This window comes from Chionomys nivalis, chromosome X (assembly GCF_950005125.1).
Source record: "Chionomys nivalis chromosome X, mChiNiv1.1, whole genome shotgun sequence".
Classification (NCBI taxonomy): Eukaryota; Metazoa; Chordata; class Mammalia; order Rodentia; family Cricetidae; genus Chionomys; species Chionomys nivalis.
This window is the reverse complement of record NC_080112.1, coordinates 59732488-59749843: the sequence shown is the minus strand read 5'-3', so window position 1 is coordinate 59749843 and position 17356 is coordinate 59732488. Positions and strand designations below refer to the sequence as shown.

General features: G+C 38.8%; 1 protein-coding gene across 1 annotated transcript; it reads right to left on the bottom strand.

Moving 5' to 3' along the window:
• Positions 1 to 7210: 7210 nt before the first annotated feature.
• LOC130867813 (high mobility group protein B2-like) lies at positions 7211 to 8303 on the bottom strand. The gene has a single exon (XM_057759998.1). The coding sequence runs from the start codon at positions 8154 to 8156 to the stop codon at positions 7527 to 7529; it is 630 nt and encodes a 209-aa protein (XP_057615981.1). The 5' UTR covers positions 8157 to 8303; the 3' UTR covers positions 7211 to 7526.
• Positions 8304 to 17356: the final 9053 nt, after the last annotated feature.

The window sequence follows — 17356 nt, the reverse complement described above, 5'->3', positions numbered from 1 at the left end:
GAGATCAGAGAGACTAAGGCCCCAAACCACTGCCACCTTACCTCTCAACTTCCCAGTTGAAAAAGAGACGAAATTCCTGTTTCTTCCTGTCTTATTACTTCCTCTCTCCATCCAGCCATATCCTGTCTGAACAGACCTCTAGACCTCTATGGTTAGCTACTGGCTAGCTCTGTCCTCTGATCTTCAGGCAAGTTTTATTTGTAGAAACAAGGTATCACCATGTTTTCTTGTATTTCCATTGTTTCAAATGTCTGCTAGTCATCATAAACTTTAGCTAAATTGAGTATGAGTAGCATATTTTAATATGAAAGGGTAAACTTTTTTTTCCCATTGTGATTTTCCCCCCACATAATCCTATCGGAATTTTCCTTTGGGGTAATTTACATTAAAGAGTCTTTTATTGCCTGAAAGGTATTATTATTTCTTTTTTTACTTTTATTTGGTCACATTATGGATAGTAATATTTTACAATATCTTCTTAGCCAAACTATCACATGAGTACCCTGTGCTGATTTGAATGAGGATGGCCCCATAGACGCTCAGGTGCTCATGTTTGAATCCTTGTCCCCAGTTATTGGAATTGTTTTGATTACAAGGTATAGCCTTGTTGGAGATGTGCCACTGAAAGTAGGCTTTGAGGTTTCAAAAGCCCATGCCAGGCCCAGTCTCTCTCTCTCTCTCTCTCTCTCTCTCTCTCTCTCTCTCTCTTCCTTCTTCTGCACTATTCCTGTCTCCTTTTGGCTATGATGATCACAGATCAATCCTCTAAAACTGTAAGTAAACCCCAATTAAATGCTTTCTTTTACAAGAGTTGCCTTGGTCATGGTGTCGCTTCACAGCAATGATGCAGTAACTAAGACAGCCCTTTAATGCAATGTCTGAAAAAGTCATTGTTTTTCTCTAAAACATGATCTGGGCTTCCATTTTCTACGTTACTCTCAGCATTTGTATCTTCCAGCATACCTACAGAAGAGGCCATTAGCCTCTGTGTATTCAATGACGTTTCAACCCCAAAGTTCTAGAGCTTTTTCTCTCCAAAAGCAATATGGTCAGGTCTATCACAATAATGATGCCACTTCTGGCATACAGTTCCATTGTAGTTTCATTTCTGTGGCTGTGGTAAAATACCCTAGTAAAAATCACTTTGGGGAAGAAAGGGTTTGTTTGTCTTACAGTTCCAGGCTATGGTCTATCATTGCAAGGATGTCAAGATAGGAAACTAAAATATCACATCTGTACCAAGAATGTAGAATAAATGCTTAGAACCAAGCAGCCTTGTTTACTTTACTAGTTTTTTTTTTTTTTTTTTTTTTTGCTTTTATACAGTTCAGGAGAGTCTTGCCCATGAACCAGTGCTGTTCACATTTAAGGTACGTCTACTTATCACAATTAACTCAAGATAATCTTCCACAGACATGCCTGTAGTCCTACCCAACATTGCCAATCGAACACTGAGGGTCTCTTCCCAAATGATTCTAGGTTGTGTCGATTGACAGTTAAAGCTAACCATTGTAATTGACATGTGTAATCCCATTGCAGTCCATGAGTCAGTGGCTCATCTGGAAGATTTCAAATTTAGCTATCAGTGGCATTCAGGTTTTCACCATGATTATCTCATTCTGAGCTCAAGATAAAGGTACCGACTACTAGGGAATTATTTGGTTCATAGTTTATGCTTTAAGGTCCCTGATGGTCAAGTATCAATCTGTAATGCTCCTTTAGTGCAATACTGAAAATTTACTCTACCACTTCTTCCTATTTCTTATTTTACAAAGCAAGTGATATAGCTATGTCCTAAATCAATGGGTCAAGAAATATACTTGTTCTTTGTAAACAGGGACAAAAGAAGGAATTTATAATAGTTAAAAAGTATTATGATTTGTAAACATTCAAAACCAATAAGAATGGATCAATTAAACCATGAATTATTTTATATTGCTCTAATTATTTATATTAATTATAATATCTTTAATTATTTAGTGGCAAATATTCATTTGATCATAAAGAATTTGAGTGTTATATTAGGTTAAGTTAAATTTTTACAATGTATAATTCATAGTGAAAATTATTCTCAGGGCCCTCAAAAATATCCCACATGATTGATTGCCTTGGAAAAACTTTTCTAAATAAAATAGCAGAAGTCATTTATATTAATATAATAGGATAGCCATATGTATTTTAAAGGGCAAATAAAAACCACAAATATAATTACAATTGGAAATAAAAATAAGAAACTTCTCTTGAAAAGGAGAAACCATTTTTAAAAATGGAATTTAAAAAATAACTTCCTGGGAATTCAACATAATGGCCAATTATAGTCTTTGATGGAAGAGGAAGTTCTTAATTGTACCTTTGAATTGGAGAGTGTTTGTTGGAATGCAACAAATAGTTTCTTTTCTATACAGGTACCAAATAAATCTATTTTAAGAAGCTGTATTTAGTGCTTTTGAATATATCTTAGTTTTGTCAGAATGTTCTCTGTAGTCTAAACTTGGCTACTCTGAGATTTCAAAATACTATCCAGCTAATTAGGAAAAAAGTGATGCTCATCAGTAACAATAAACACTAAATTTCATGCTCTGAGATCTTATCCAACAATTCTCAGTATATCATAATATTCATGTTTTAAATAACAATTGTATTTAATTATTTATTTTTATTGTCTTTTATCAAATAATTCCAAAACAAATTATCTTACAAGTATCCTCCATTTTAACTTTACACATGTTATATCACTTTTAATTTTAGTACCATTTAATCAATGTAAAATTAACTATCATCTAATAGATTATACATTCTCATGAATTAGCAGAAAAATAATAGTTTAAAGTCTAGCTCATTTTCCTGCTTATCTTTAATAATTTATTATGTAAATTAAGACAAGGTGATTTATAACATGTAGCATATATATATGTGTATATATATATATATAAAATAAAGGAATTTACAAAATATTCACATTATATAGATTTTATAATGTCATAAGAATAGCATTCTTTTCTGGGTCTTCAATATAGCATACCCAATACTTTTAGATTTGGTATGTTCTCTGACTTGTTTCATTCACAATGTGGTAACTATACTTTCACACACTTGGCCCCAGCATTGGCATTTGCTCTCCTATGTCCTGCCCAAATGTTCAGGAAAATTCCTGGTGTTTATTTAAGATTTATATAAATAGTTCATTTATTTTTATTTTAGCATCTTTTCTCATTTTTTCTTTTATTGGAAATTTTTTTCTCTTACAATATATCCTCATATAGTTTCTCCTCCCTCTATACTTCCCTGTTCTTTCTCACCTCACCTCTTCTCCCAAACAGATCCATTCTCTTTCTGTCTCTCATGAGAAAAAATAGGGTTCTAAATGATAACAACCAAACTTGACAAAATAAACTATAATAAGATGAAGCAAAAACTATTTCATTGAAGTTGGACACAGCAACCAAGCTGCAGGAAAATAGTCCTAAGAATAGACACAAGATTCAGATGCTCATTCACTCTCACAGTCTGGGTCCCATAAAAAATACCAAACTATCCAGGCAGTGGTGGTGCACACCTTTAATCCCAGCACTCAGAGGCAGAGGCAAGAGGATTTCTGTGAGTTCAAGGCCAGCCTAGTCTACAGAGTGTGTTCCAGGACAGTTAGGACTGGCCAACAGAAAAACCCTATCTCAAAACAAACAAACAAACAAACAAACAAACAGCCACTAAGTTAATAGCTATAATATATATGCAGAGGACCTGATGCTGACCTGTGTAGATCCTTTGCATGCTGCTTCAGTCTCTTTGAGAGCATATGCATGCTTAATTGATTCAGAAGTTATTCTCATACTGTGGGATAATGCTCTTGCACACTGTAATGATTTGTCACTCACATTGGTTTAATAAAATGCTGTATGGCCAGTAGCCAGGCAGGAAGTAGAGATGTAGCAATCAGATTAGGAGAATTCTGGGAAGAGGAAATTCAAGGAGTCAGTCACTAGTCAGAAGCAAGGGAAGCAAGATAAGAATGCCTTACTGATTGAAACCTAGTGCCATTGTCCTTGGCTTCTCATCAGCCTGCATTGTCCGCCATGCTCAGAGAGTCCAGTTTCAACCCATGCTTATTCAGTCCCAGACGTGCTGGCCTTGGTGGGCTCCCAATAAATCAGTTCCACTGTCACAGTGGGTGGGTGCATCCCTCGTGGTCCTGATTTCCTTGCTCATGTTCTCCCTCCTTCTGCTCCTCATTTGGACCTTAAGAGCTCAGACCATTGCTCCATATTGAGTCTCTGTCTCTACCTCGATCCATCGCCAGATGAAGGTTTTAAGGAGATATGTAAGACATTCATCAGTATAGGATAGGGTCATTTCAGGTTCCCTCTCCTCAGTTGCCCAACGTACCAGCTGGGGATATCTCCCTGGACACCTGCGAACCCTTCTAGAGTCAAGTCTCTTGCCAACCCTAAGACGGCTCCCTTAGTTAGGATATATACTTCGCTGCTCCCGTATCCACCCTTCCTATATCCCAACCATCCCAATCCCCCGAGCTCCTCCCATCCTCCCCTTCTCATGTTTCTCATCCCATTTCCCCTTTGCCCCATGCCACCTCACCCGCAAGTTCCCAGTTTTTGCCCTGCAATCTTGTCTACTTCCCCTCTCCAGGCGGATGACTATATGATTTTCTTTGGGTTCACTTTCTTATTTAGCTTCTCTAGGATCACAAATTATATGCTCAATGTCCTTTATTTATGGCTAGAAACCGATTATGAGTGAGTACATCCCATGTTCCTCTTTTTGAGTCTGGGATACCTCACTCAGGATAGTGTTTTCTATTTCCATCCATTTGCACGCAAAATTCGAGAAGTCATTGTTTTATACCGCTGAGTAGTACTCTAATATGTATATATTCCACACTTTCTTCATCCATTCCTCCATTGAAGGGCATCTAGGTTGTTTCCATGTTTTGGCTATTACAAACAATGCTGCTATGAACAATCCTAATACATGAACTGGCTTTGTGGGAGCTTAGCCTGTTTAGATGCTCACCTTCCTGGACGTAGATAGAAGACCTTCGTCTTCCCGCAGGGCAGAGAATTATGACTGCTCTTCAGTATCGAAAGGGAGGGGGAATGGTGTGGGGGGTGGAGTAGAGGAGTGGGGATAGGGAGAGGGGAGTGGGGGGAGGGGGCAATATTTGGGAGGAGGGGAGGGAAATGGGAAACTGGGAGCAGGTGGAAATATTAATTAAAAAAGAATAAAAAAAAAAAAAGAAAATCTCACAGTACTTATTGCCCGCCAAGAAAGAGAACAAAATTTGAATATGGTATTTTTATAGTTCATCTTCAGTGTCAACTTGGCTGGGTTTAGAATTGCCTAGGAAACATACTTCTAGTTGTGTGGTGTGTGGGGGAGAGTGTTTCCGCAGAGGTTTGATTGAGGAGACACAATCAGAATGTGGGCAGTAATATTGTATGTCTGGGGTCTTGGGGGGGGTGTAATTTTATGTAATTTTAGAAGATGGTATACCTGAAAAAAATAAATTTTGTTGTATTTAAATAAAAAAAAAAATGCCTTACTGAGAAAAGGTACCAAGCTGTGTGGCTAAATATGAGTTAATTTAAGTTGTAAGAACTAGTTAGTAATAATCCTGGGCTAAAAAGGCAAGACATTTATAATTAATGTAAACCTTTGTGTGTTTCTTTGGGACCGAACAGCTGTGGGACTTGATGGTATAGAAACTTTTGTCTACATTCTCTTGGTTTCTTCTAGTCCTTCTGACTCTTAAAATCTTTTTACCTCATCTTCCTTTGAATTCCCTGAATACAAAAGGGAAGGGGTTTGATGCAGATATCCCATTTGTACTCTCTCTGTATAATGTCTGCTGTGGATCTCTTCATCTGTTCCAATCTGCTGCTAAAGGAAGCCTCTCTGATGATGGCAGGTTAAGGTACTGACCTATGAAAATAACAAAATTAGGAGTTATTTTATTGATACATATTTTTAGACTAGTAGTATTTGGTTTTACTTTTGCTTTCTGGGCTATCTGGTCTCTGGTTCTTGATTACTCAAGTAGTGTCAGGTATAGGTTCCTTCTCATACAGTGGGCCTTAAGTCATATCAGATATTGGTCAGCTAATTCCACAAGTTCCTTGCCACTATGGTATAGCATATTTTACAGTCAGGACAGATTGTAGGTAAAAGGTTTTGTAGTTGAGTTGGTGTCCTCCTTTCTCTTTCAGTAGACTTCAGAGTACTCTCCCATACGAAAGGGACTAGAAAGGGTGAGGGTTTCATGAAAGCATCAGCTCAACTTGTTGATGTTCAATGAGTTGTGTGAGTACTGTCCTTGACAATGGAACTCCATTATCAGTTTATGGAGAGCAATCTTCTGTCTTAGCAACAGCCTGAGTTGTTTGTGAATTTCCTTGGGACCCTCTTGCCCAACGACTCAATTGAATGAGACCCATATCCACCTCTGGCTCCCCCATTATTAGCAGTTCTCACTAGGATAATCATCAGGTAATAATTTGATTGAGCCACTGCTATAGACATTCCCACCATATTTTAAAATGAACCAATACTCATTAATTATTTTCTTTAGCTCTTTTTCAATACTATATCCCTTTATATAGGAAAGAAAGGAGCGATAGAATATGATTCCATTTATTGATTCTAAAATCAGCCCTAACACAGTACTTGGTCCTTAGAGAATATTTATTGAACATGTAAAGGAATAGTTAAATTGGAAATAATAAAAGGTATTGAGACCCATGATAAAAACTTCTAATTTTAAAATATTTAACGATTTCCCTTAGGTTGGAAAAATGGAAGCAAAAAATATTTGAGATTGAAATCTATGACCTTTTCCCTTCCCTGGAGGAATTCTACCATTTTTCCTTTCACCTTAGCGGTAAAATTGCTCCACAAATCACTTTTTTTTTCAGATAGTATTTCCTGTATCATAATTTTCTGTGTTTGAAATACTGTTTACCCTTCTATTCTTAGATAATTATTTTATTCTTAGTTAATATGTTTTTATTCTTTAAAATAACCCTTATCTTACTAGGATTTATATTCCCTGATATATTATTCAAGAGATTCTCATCTTTGTAATTTTTGTAACATGCTCTATATTTAAGTTCCTATGAAAATTCACTGCATTTTTTTTAATATACATTATTTTATTACAATTATTTTTTTAAAAAAAATAACAAGAGAAAATGCAACATCCTAAAAAAGAAATTTACTGGTAATACAAATTCCTATGTATGTTTGCTGTGCTACCATAAGAAATTAAAGAAACCATTAAATATTTAGGAACATTCAACATCAAAAGCTTTAAATCTAACTGTATGTTGTAGCCCCCCGAAAAGCTACAAACTCCTTTTTAAAAAAAGTATTTTCTCTACAAAGAATCTCATCAGCTATACAAAAATCTGTACAGTTTTTATACTGAAGCTAATGTTGAGCTGCACTTGAATTTCACATTCTTAGCAAAATAAGTTGCCTGAGCACATATACTCCACACATTTTAGAACAGCCATTTATTCTTCATCCTCATCTTCTTCCTCATCATCTTCATCTTCTTCCTCCTCCTCCTCTTCCTCATCTTCTGGTTCATTCTTCTTCTTTGAGCCTGTTGGCCTACCAGGACCCTTCTTTCCTACTTCGCTTTTGCCCTTGGCACGGTATGCAGCAATATCCTTTTCATATTTCTCCTTTAGTTTAGCTGCCTTCTGCTCATAGGGTTGTTTATCTTTGGCAGACTGTTCAGACCACATCTCGCCCAATTTTTTTGCAGTATCTCCAATAGACAGGCCTGGGTGTTCACTTTTGATCTTTGGGCGATGTTCAGAGCAAAACAGGAAGAAGGCAGACGGTGGTCTTTTTGGAGCATTAGGATCCTTTTTCTTTCCTTTCTTATCACCTTTGGGAGGAACGTAATTCTTCATCTCCCTGTCATAGCGAGCTTTGTCGCTCTTGGCCAAATCTTCGAACTTCGATTTTTCCTTTGCAGACATGGTCTTCCATCTCTCGGAGCACTTCTTGGAGAACTCGGCGAAGTTGACCGACAAGTCGGGGTGCTTCTTCTTGTGCTCCTCGCGGCACGTCTGCACGAAGAAGGCGTACGAGGACATCTTGCCCCGCGGCTTGTTGGGGTCTCCCTTGCCCATCGCTGACGGTGGCGAGGCGTCTACCTGGCGCGAGCGCGTCCCTCCGAGGCCGACACGGACACTTCCTTCCCCAAGCTCCGGCGAGAACTGGCTCCTCACTACCCAAGCTGCAGCCTCTTGTTTTGCAGACTTCTCCGCGCCACGGCAACTTGAAGAGACCCGTCGCCGGCCACGCCCCCCCACTGCATTTTTTTTATTTGTATACTATTTTCAGTACTCAGGTTCCATGAAGGAAAGGGGCAATATTGGTGTACCATATATAATAATATTGGTAATATAATATAATAATGTTGGCAATATTGGTGTACCAATATTGGTGTACCATACATAATAATAGAATCAATGTGAAAATATTTTAAAGGCTTCAGTTAGGTGCTTATAGCTAACCATACGCTTATATCCAATTCTTTCCTGCATTTTGAACAGATATAAGTGATGAATTACCTCTAATTGTACTTGCTTATCTAATCATGTCAATATACTTCTGAAGTAGATTGCTTATTTCATATAAATAATAAAGTTGACTGAAGAGCAAGGACAGTCAAATGAGCATTTTTATTTGTGGAATTAATGGTATGTAAAATGGAAGATTCACAAAATTCTAAAAGGTTGTTAACTAAAGAGCAAATTTTATATGTACTGTAAATATGGCATAACCATTGTATTCATGAATTCACTGAAACTATGTTTTTCTGAACAGGAGAAGTGTAAGATTTGTCCCCTCAAATTTTCATTACAACTCTCCTTAAGAGACTATCTTGAGTTAATAGTTGGTGGAGGAGAGATGTCACTTTCTCCAGTGATATACCCACTAATGCAAGAAACCTCCTACCCATGTTTGGGTAAAAATTCCTAATTAAATTCAGTAAACCACACAGAAAAGAGACATGAAGGTAAGATAGTACTTGTTTAGAAAAAGAGCTACAAAAGGAAAGTAAGTGGGATGGTTTGCATAAGTATGACTAAAGTTTATTATATAAGCATGTGAAACTATCTACTAATGGAAAAATTGGTAAGAAGCAAATTTATCACAATTCACCTGCACAGAAATGGGCACCTAATCTTGATTGCTTCAGAAAAATAATATTTCATATCTTTTTTGTTACATACCTAAGGGAATGACTTTTCTGGGAATGACTTTTACTTACTGACTGACTCTTGCAAGCTTAACTTCAAACACTGAATGTTGTAGCCAAGTTAATCATAGGCTTTGAGATCATTTGAAACTTTGCATTCAGTCCGTTTTCCTATTGTTTACTCAGCTTGTTTAAAATTAACTTGACTTTCAGAAAACAATATAATCAATCTTACTATAACTTGGAACACCTGTGCAATAAACTTTTACATGTTAAGCTGAACACATAGCTTTAATCTTAAACCATGTTCCATATTTTTCCTTTGTGTCCCTTCCATGACTCTGACTCAGAATTATGTTTATGTATTGTGGAAATTGAGGCTAACATCATCTGCTGAAAGCAGAGGTTTGAAAGCAGCCTTGAAAATAGCAGATCCCCATAATAAAGTTGAAAAAAAGGTTTTAGTAGAAGTTGATAACATGCATTGGTGAATCTGTATGCTGTTTAGAGTCAATAGGAGCCAGGGAGCATCTTCTTCCCTCATAAAATTCTTCTAAAAGGTTCTTTAAAATAGAACATTCCTAATTCATTTCTCAGATAACATTTGATGTGCTATTCAATAAAAAGAATGACCTCTATGTGAGGAAGAACATTTTAAAACAAGGTTGAGACTATTCTTGTTTTAAAGTACCCCAAGAGTTTCTTTAATGTGGCATCACCACCCTTAAAGTATTCATTGAATCACTAGCATAGCTTGCTATTGGATAAGATCTATTAATAGTATGAGTCTAATTTAACAATTAAACCATTTGGAGTATTATAAAATGCTACATCTGAAAGAGGAACTATAGATGGGAGTATTATCATGTCATATTAAACAAAGTATCTACTTCAAGGGCCTAATTATAAAATAAGATAAAAGAGTGATAGGACTGAAAATTTTTCTGCAGTATATATGGCAGGCAGGAAAAAAAAAGATAAAAGTTCTTGAAAAAGAGAAGAATTTCCATCTATGGGACAGGAATATTAAAAAGAGATGTTCAGAATCATCAGTTTGTCTGTAGATAGAGAAGTGAGAAGGGATATGTTGTATACATTCTTAGGGAATGATTTAATATCACTTTGAGAATCACCAATAAAGACAAGACAAGATGGCTAATCCTGGTGGCATTTCCCTGAGTTCTAAATTACTTATTTAACTACCACAGTAGTAGGAAATGTCAGCTTTTAATTTTCCTTTGTTCCACGTTGGAAGATTTAGTATAATAATCTGATTACAGAACAAAAGTAAATTGAAATGGTGAAGGAACATGTTGTAATATTAGCGGCGGGGCTGCGTCCCTGACACCCGGCCGCCCGCATGGATTATGCCCCAAAATAATTACACGGAAACTGTATTCTTGTAAACACTGCTTGGCCCATTAGCTCCAGCCTCTTACTGGCTAGCTCTCATATCTAGATTAACCCATTTCTAATATTCTGTGTAGCACCACGATCTGGTGGCTTACCAGGGAGATCTTAACCTGCGTCTGTGTCTGGTGGGCAAATCATGGCGACTCCTGACTCGGCTTCTTTCTCCCAGCATTCTGTTCTGTCTACTCCGCCTACCTAATTTTCTGTCCTATTAAAGGGGCCAAGGCAGTTTCTTTATTACTTAACCAATGAAACAACAGATAGAAAGATGACCCACCTCCATCATTTCCCCTTTTTCTGTTTAAACAAAAAATGGCTTTCACTTTAACATAGTAAGATTACATATAACAAAATAGTTATCAAGCAAGAATTACAGTTACAATATTTATATCTATTTTATCTTTTATCATAACTAAGGAAAACTATAACTATAACTAACCATTCTACAACTCCATCAAAGACTCCAGAAGGATCTAATATTACCTAAGCAAACAAGAGATCCAAAACTCTAGAAATGACAGAGACATCTCGCTGCCTGTACAGTCACCCAAAGTTCTTTTGTACCGTTGGGGCATCCATCTTCGGCCTTCAGGCCCATAGTGTTCAGCAGACATTTCCATGAAGCAGGAAATTTCAAAGACAGTTCAGTCACTATCTGCTGGGTCCTGCAGAATGTCTCGTAGACTCTTTCATAAATCAGGAATCCCAAAAGATCATCTCACCTTTAGGCAAGTGTAGACCCATATTCTGAAATCATAATACCCTTATATCCATTCTGGTTTAGCTTGGCAGCCCATATAATGAAATGTCTCTCTGTACTTAGCTCCTTTACAGTCAAAAATTTTAAAGAAAACACAATAATACAAAGTATCCAGACTCTCTGTGAATTTTCCATTTTTACGTGGCTTATTTTTCTTTATTTCTTTTAATCTATAACTATCTGTACTCTGTCTCTTTAAAGACTTTACCCTTTTTTTTAAGATATTAACTTTATTCTTTATATATATTTTTTTCTCTCTCTCAAGCCTACGTACATTCATCCAACAGTGTCTGAATCTGTACTATTGTGAATCTGTAATTTTTTTTTTACTATCCAGGAGCATTTCTTAAAATGTTAAGCACTTCTTAAAAACTTAAGTTGCACCATTTATAGGTATTATGGTACTGCCTGTGTCCTGCCCAGTCTAAACCTTAACTGCGCTTTTATTATGCTAATTACAGTAGTTCCTGCCTGAGACCAGCACAGTTCAGCATGGAGGAGATGAGCGGCTCCTGCCTCAGAACCATTTAGTGCCCCTGAGCCACAGCATGCAATGACTTCCTTTTAGGCACACAGCGAGTCTAGTTGCCATCAAACAAATCGTAGCACTTTATTCCAAATGCTCCATTCAAAGGCTCTTTCTCCCACAGGAGCCAGACAGAGATCGCAATGGCGGCACAGCCCAGAAAGCCGGCATTTTAAAACAGCCAGTTTTTTTCCTGCTGCTGAGTCAGGACAATTTCTTTGTGGCATGCAAGGCACAAACAGCAAAAAGCTGTCTTAAATTCTCTCTGTGTCCTTTTTAAGCCCTCTCAGGTTTTACGTGGAATTCATTAGCACGTTTGGGTGCCACTCTGTTGTAATATTAGCGGCGGGCTGCGTCCCCGGCACCCGGCCGCCCGCATGGATTATGCCCCAAAATAATTACACGGAAACTGTATTCTTGTAAACACTGCTTGGCCCATTAGCTCCAGCCTCTTACTGGCTAGCTCTCATATCTAGATTAACCCATTTCTAATATTCTGTGTAGCACCACGATCTGGTGGCTTACCAGGGAGATCTTAACCTGCGTCTGTGTCTGGTGGGCGAATCATGGCGACTCCTGACTCGGCTTCTTTCTCCCAGCATTCTGTTCTGTCTACTCTGCCTACCTAATTTTCTGTCCTATTAAAGGGGCCAAGGCAGTTTCTTTATTACTTAACCAATGAAACAACAGATAGAAAGATGACCCACCTCCATCAGGAACAAAAGATAAAAAGGGAGTGTTTCAATTTTGTTATTGGCTAATTAAAATTGAAAAAGTAGCAATCCATTTTTTACAAAACTATATTTTGTATTTTTACTAATTTTATCAGATTGAGAAGAAAGATATTGTTATGCAGTTCTTTTCTCTGTTCTCTGCATAGAAAGCTACTAAACATCCTTTCTAAACTTTTAACCAAAGGGGTAGTACAAATGAAACCACACATGTATGAAACTGTCAAATAATAAATTAATAAATAATAAAATAGTGCATATTAAAATTATTTATAATCCAGATTTAGTTGTCATTTATGCTATTTATACTATGAGTGCAAATTTAGCAAATTGAGATAAATTATTCTCAGAATGAATTTTGACATTTTGTGGCTTTGTCATAGACTCTAAACATAAAAAACTAAATTTTGATAGTTCAGACCACTGTTACCTAGAGCAGATTTTAACGTTGAATAATGTTAGGAAAACATCTCCCCTTTTCCTTTCTCTCCATATATATATTCATGGATATATGATTCCATAGTTTTGTTTATTTCTTTACTTTTGTCCTTTAAATATTATAAAGTAGCAAAAAATATGAAATAATTACAATGTTTCTCCCTTCCCTTTCCTCCCTGCAAGCTCTCTGATATAACAATTCTTATTCTTTTTCAAATTTGTGACATCTTTTTTTTTCATTAATTGTTCTTACATACACACATGCATGCATACATATAAAGTAAAATATCATCCACATATTGTATGAGTTTAGACTTAGGGAGAGACAGTAAGAGAAGGTCAGAAACTGAAGCCTGGCCAAACAGGTGTGGGCTGTCCAGGAATCCCTGAGGAAGGAAAGTCCCAGTGATCTCTGTGGAGAGGTGAGTGTCAGAATCAGTCTAAGTGAAGGCAAAGATGTTTTGAGATTGAGAGCTAAGGAGAATAGAGAAAAAAACCATCCTTGAGGTCTAGAGCTGAGAAGTGGGGAGTTCCTCCTGAAGGAACAGTGGAAATGAGTGTGTAGGGGTTAGGCACTACACGGTGCAGAGGGACTACGGAGGAGTTAATGAGCCGGAGGTCTTGAATCAGGTGATAGGTTTCATTAGGTTTTTTTAGCAGCAAGTATAGGGGTGTTAAAGGGAGAAGAGGTGGGGCCAAGTAGCTTTTTCTTAAACGGTCAGAGATAATAAGCTTAAGTCCGCTAAGGCTCTAGAGAGAGGGGGTACTGAGTGTTGTTTAATGTGCTTAGTAGGATCTTGTAATTTGATAACAATGGGGGAATGGTGTTTAGCAATGGAGGGGTTTTGGGTGTCCCAGATTTGGGGGTCCATCTGGGAGGCTGGTAGAGGAAAAGACACATTGGGGTTGGGAGGTTGGGAGGCTAGGAGAAGGAGGAGTAGAGCTGCTGGCGAGTGTGGAGTAAGGTAAATTGGAGGAGCAAATGAAATGGAAGCCCCTACTTTTGCTAAAAATACCCTTCCCATGACAGGTACTGGACAGTTTGGCATGCCTAAAAATGAATGAGTGAGATAAATACCCCCGTAACATGAAGGGGCCTGATAGTTTGTTGGGGTTTTTGTCCCGCCCAATACCCCACAACTGTTTAGCCCCAAAGAAAATCACACATAGGTCTCCATAAATTATAAGCTGATTGGCCCATTAGCTCTAGCCTCTCACTGGCTAACTTTCACATCTTGATTAACCCATTTTTCTGATCTATGTTAGCCATGTGGCTCAGTACCTTTTTCAGTGAGGCAGATCACATCTTGGTGCTTCGGTGATCTGGGCAGGAGTGGGAGGAATCATACCCCTAAAAGCACAGTTAAGTAGTGGGGTCTGCTGAGGTAGATAAGGCTGTCCCTCTACCCCGACAATAGGGAAACTAGAAGGAGAGGTAGGCCGCCAGAATTCCCTCAGTACTGACTAAGTATGTGGCTCTGGTGTCCAAGAGAAAGGAGATTGGCCCTCCTGATACCATGATGTTTACCTGTGGGTCTCTTTCACACATTGTGGTTGTGATTGGGTCAAAGGAGTCCAGGCAGCCTCACTTGTCCATGGCCAGACCTAGAAGTTCAACTTGGGAATTTTCTCCATGACACTATGTGTATGAGGAAAATCAACTGCCCAATGTCTTTCCCTATGGGTTCTAGATCTAAGTTAGTATATTGTAACAAGGCTTTAGTGAGGCATTCCAAGAATGTGGAAGGATCTTCCTTTGTATCTTGAATGACCTCTGAGAACTTAGTATAGTTTACTGGCTTGAGGGCAGCATTACAGAGACCTTCCAGGAGGCAAGTCAAAAACCAGTCCCCAGCAAAAATTCTACCTGAAGTGTTATAGTTCCAGTGAGGTTCCTGCTCAAAAACTGCTTGCCTCCCTGGAGGGTGCATTGCATGAGCTTGGTGAATCTCATATGTGTGTAGTCTGGCCTGCTCCCTACTTACCTGCACCCTTCAGGAAGTAGATTATTAGATAGGATCATACAGATATTATGAAAGGTGAGATTATAAGACTGGGTGATATATTGGAACTGTTTTATGAAAGTGGTAGAAATAGACATATAGGACCCCAGTTTTTGTTCTATATGGGAGAGTTCTGAGAGTGGGAAAGGAATGTGTACCCTAATCAATCCATCTAGACTGGCCACCTCTCACAATGGGAGAAATGCAGTGAGCTTGACTTGGTTAGGGTTGGGTTCCATAGCAGCACATGGTCATGTGAGAGGAGGGGTAAATATGGGTGCCAGTGCTGGGTGACTGCTGCAGCCAGGCACTGGTGAGGAAGAATGATTCAGCAGGGCTGCTGGAGTAGTTAGTGGGGGAAGAGAGAGCTAAAGAGTGAGTGGATGGAAGTGACAAGGCAGTACAAAGTAAAGGAACAGAATTATCTGTCTGTTGAGGTCAGAAGGGGTGGTTTCCTTAGCAGTGTCCAGAGAAGTAGCTGAAGGAACTGGGGTAGAACCTAGAGGGATGTTGGTAGGGGCTATGGCTGAAGGAATAGCAGTAGGAGCTAAAGGAACAGGAGTAGGACTGGGACTGAAGGAACAGTGGTAGGAGCTAAAGGAACAGGAGTAAGGACTGGGGCTAAAGGAACAGTGGTAGGAGCTAAAGGAACAGGAGCAGGGACTGGAGGTAAAGGAACAGCGGTAGGAGCTAAAGGAACAGGGCTAGAGACTAGGGGAATGGGAATAGCTGCCTGTTGAGTTTGAAAAGGCAGGGGTTCATTAGCTGGGTCCAGAGCAGAAGTAGAGGGTTCTTCTGATACAGTTGGCATAGCCAGGTACATGTGAGTAGGCAAACAGCTTGCAAGGACCGAGGGCTTAGGCTTAGAGTTTAGACAGTAAAAGACTTGGATGTAAGGAAACTTCTTCCATTTGCCTGTGCACTGACAGTAGTTAGAAAACTATTAAATATCAGGATCAAATGTGCTGTTAGGCAGCCAGTTTAGATTGCCGCCTAAATTGTAACGAGGCCATTTTTTTTTTTTAAGCAAAGATGGACAAGTGTGGGAATCTGTAGGTAGGGCATTAAGGCCTGGGATTTCAGGGCCTTGAAAAGGCATCCTAGGGGGAGGCTGGATTGAAAGGCTTGTATGTCTTGCTACCCTTGGCTGAACCTGTGAAAACTAGTGAAAAAGGTGATACCACAGGCCTGCAGGAAGACATATATCCACTATAAGCAGGGTGTGAATAGGCACACGAACATCGCAGGACCCATGGGAGAGAGTCCTCTGCCTGCAGGTGGGATGCTATAACTTGACTGGATCCAGTTGGGGTGACTCAGAAGCCAGAGGCCACTCTGAGGAGCCTTTCATGTGAAGGAAAAAAAGAAAAGAAAGGGAAAGGAAAGGAAAAAAAAGAGAGAAAGAAGAATCTGAGGGACCATGGGCACCCAGTCATGGTTGGACGAGTACCAGGCAGTTCCAATAACAATTTTAGCTAAGGGAAGCAATCCAGAGATGAATGCCAGTGAAGGGTTCAAGTGTAATTTTGAAGATCGTGGTTGGGGGCAGTCCTCTTTTTTCTAGGAACACCAGAAGATTGCCAGAGCACAATGGTCAATTCCTTGGGTTTGGAGAAATGGTTAAACTGACCACAATGCGGGAAAACTCACCAATTGAAGCTGGTTTTGTGCATAAAAATCATGCTCAGGCATATGAGACACGTGGTTGTTGTGGAGAAAATACCGGGTTCTGGATCCTGATCCCGGGAGAAGAGCTTGGGGAGGGAGAGCCTCCCGAGTCTCATGAGAGCATGTGTACAGGGGGTTGATGTGGCTAAGTCACATGCAGATGACAGGGCTCACACATATACAAGGGCTTGGCTGAGTCATAGTGGATGTAACCATGCATGCGCACACAAGGGTCATGTGGGGCCCTTTAACATTCAGGTACTTCTTGCCGAGGGCTTGTCTGCACTTGTATGGCTCTATAACCCGGAAGTACAGCCTTATTTGTGGCTGAATAATTACATCTAGCAATACTGAAATATAAACAGGTTTTGCTGCATCATTTTTTATTTGTTAATACTGCTTTCACATTTCCTTTATTTAAGAAGTAGTAGTAATTGTGATGGTTTTTAAGGACATTTGGAGAAGGGAATGTAATATCCCAGGTAATGACAGACGTGTTTGGCTTATTTGGACCTGGTTGCCTCTGTTATAAAGGTTATTGATTATAGTGGTAAATGAAAGTGTCTTACACTTCAAAAGTGCAAA

What these genes read in the sequence shown, in the direction of transcription:
- LOC130867813 (XM_057759998.1), bottom strand. Translation starts at nt 8,156, where the DNA reads ATGGGCAAGGGAGACCCCAACAAGCCGCGGGGCAAGATGTCCTCGTAC.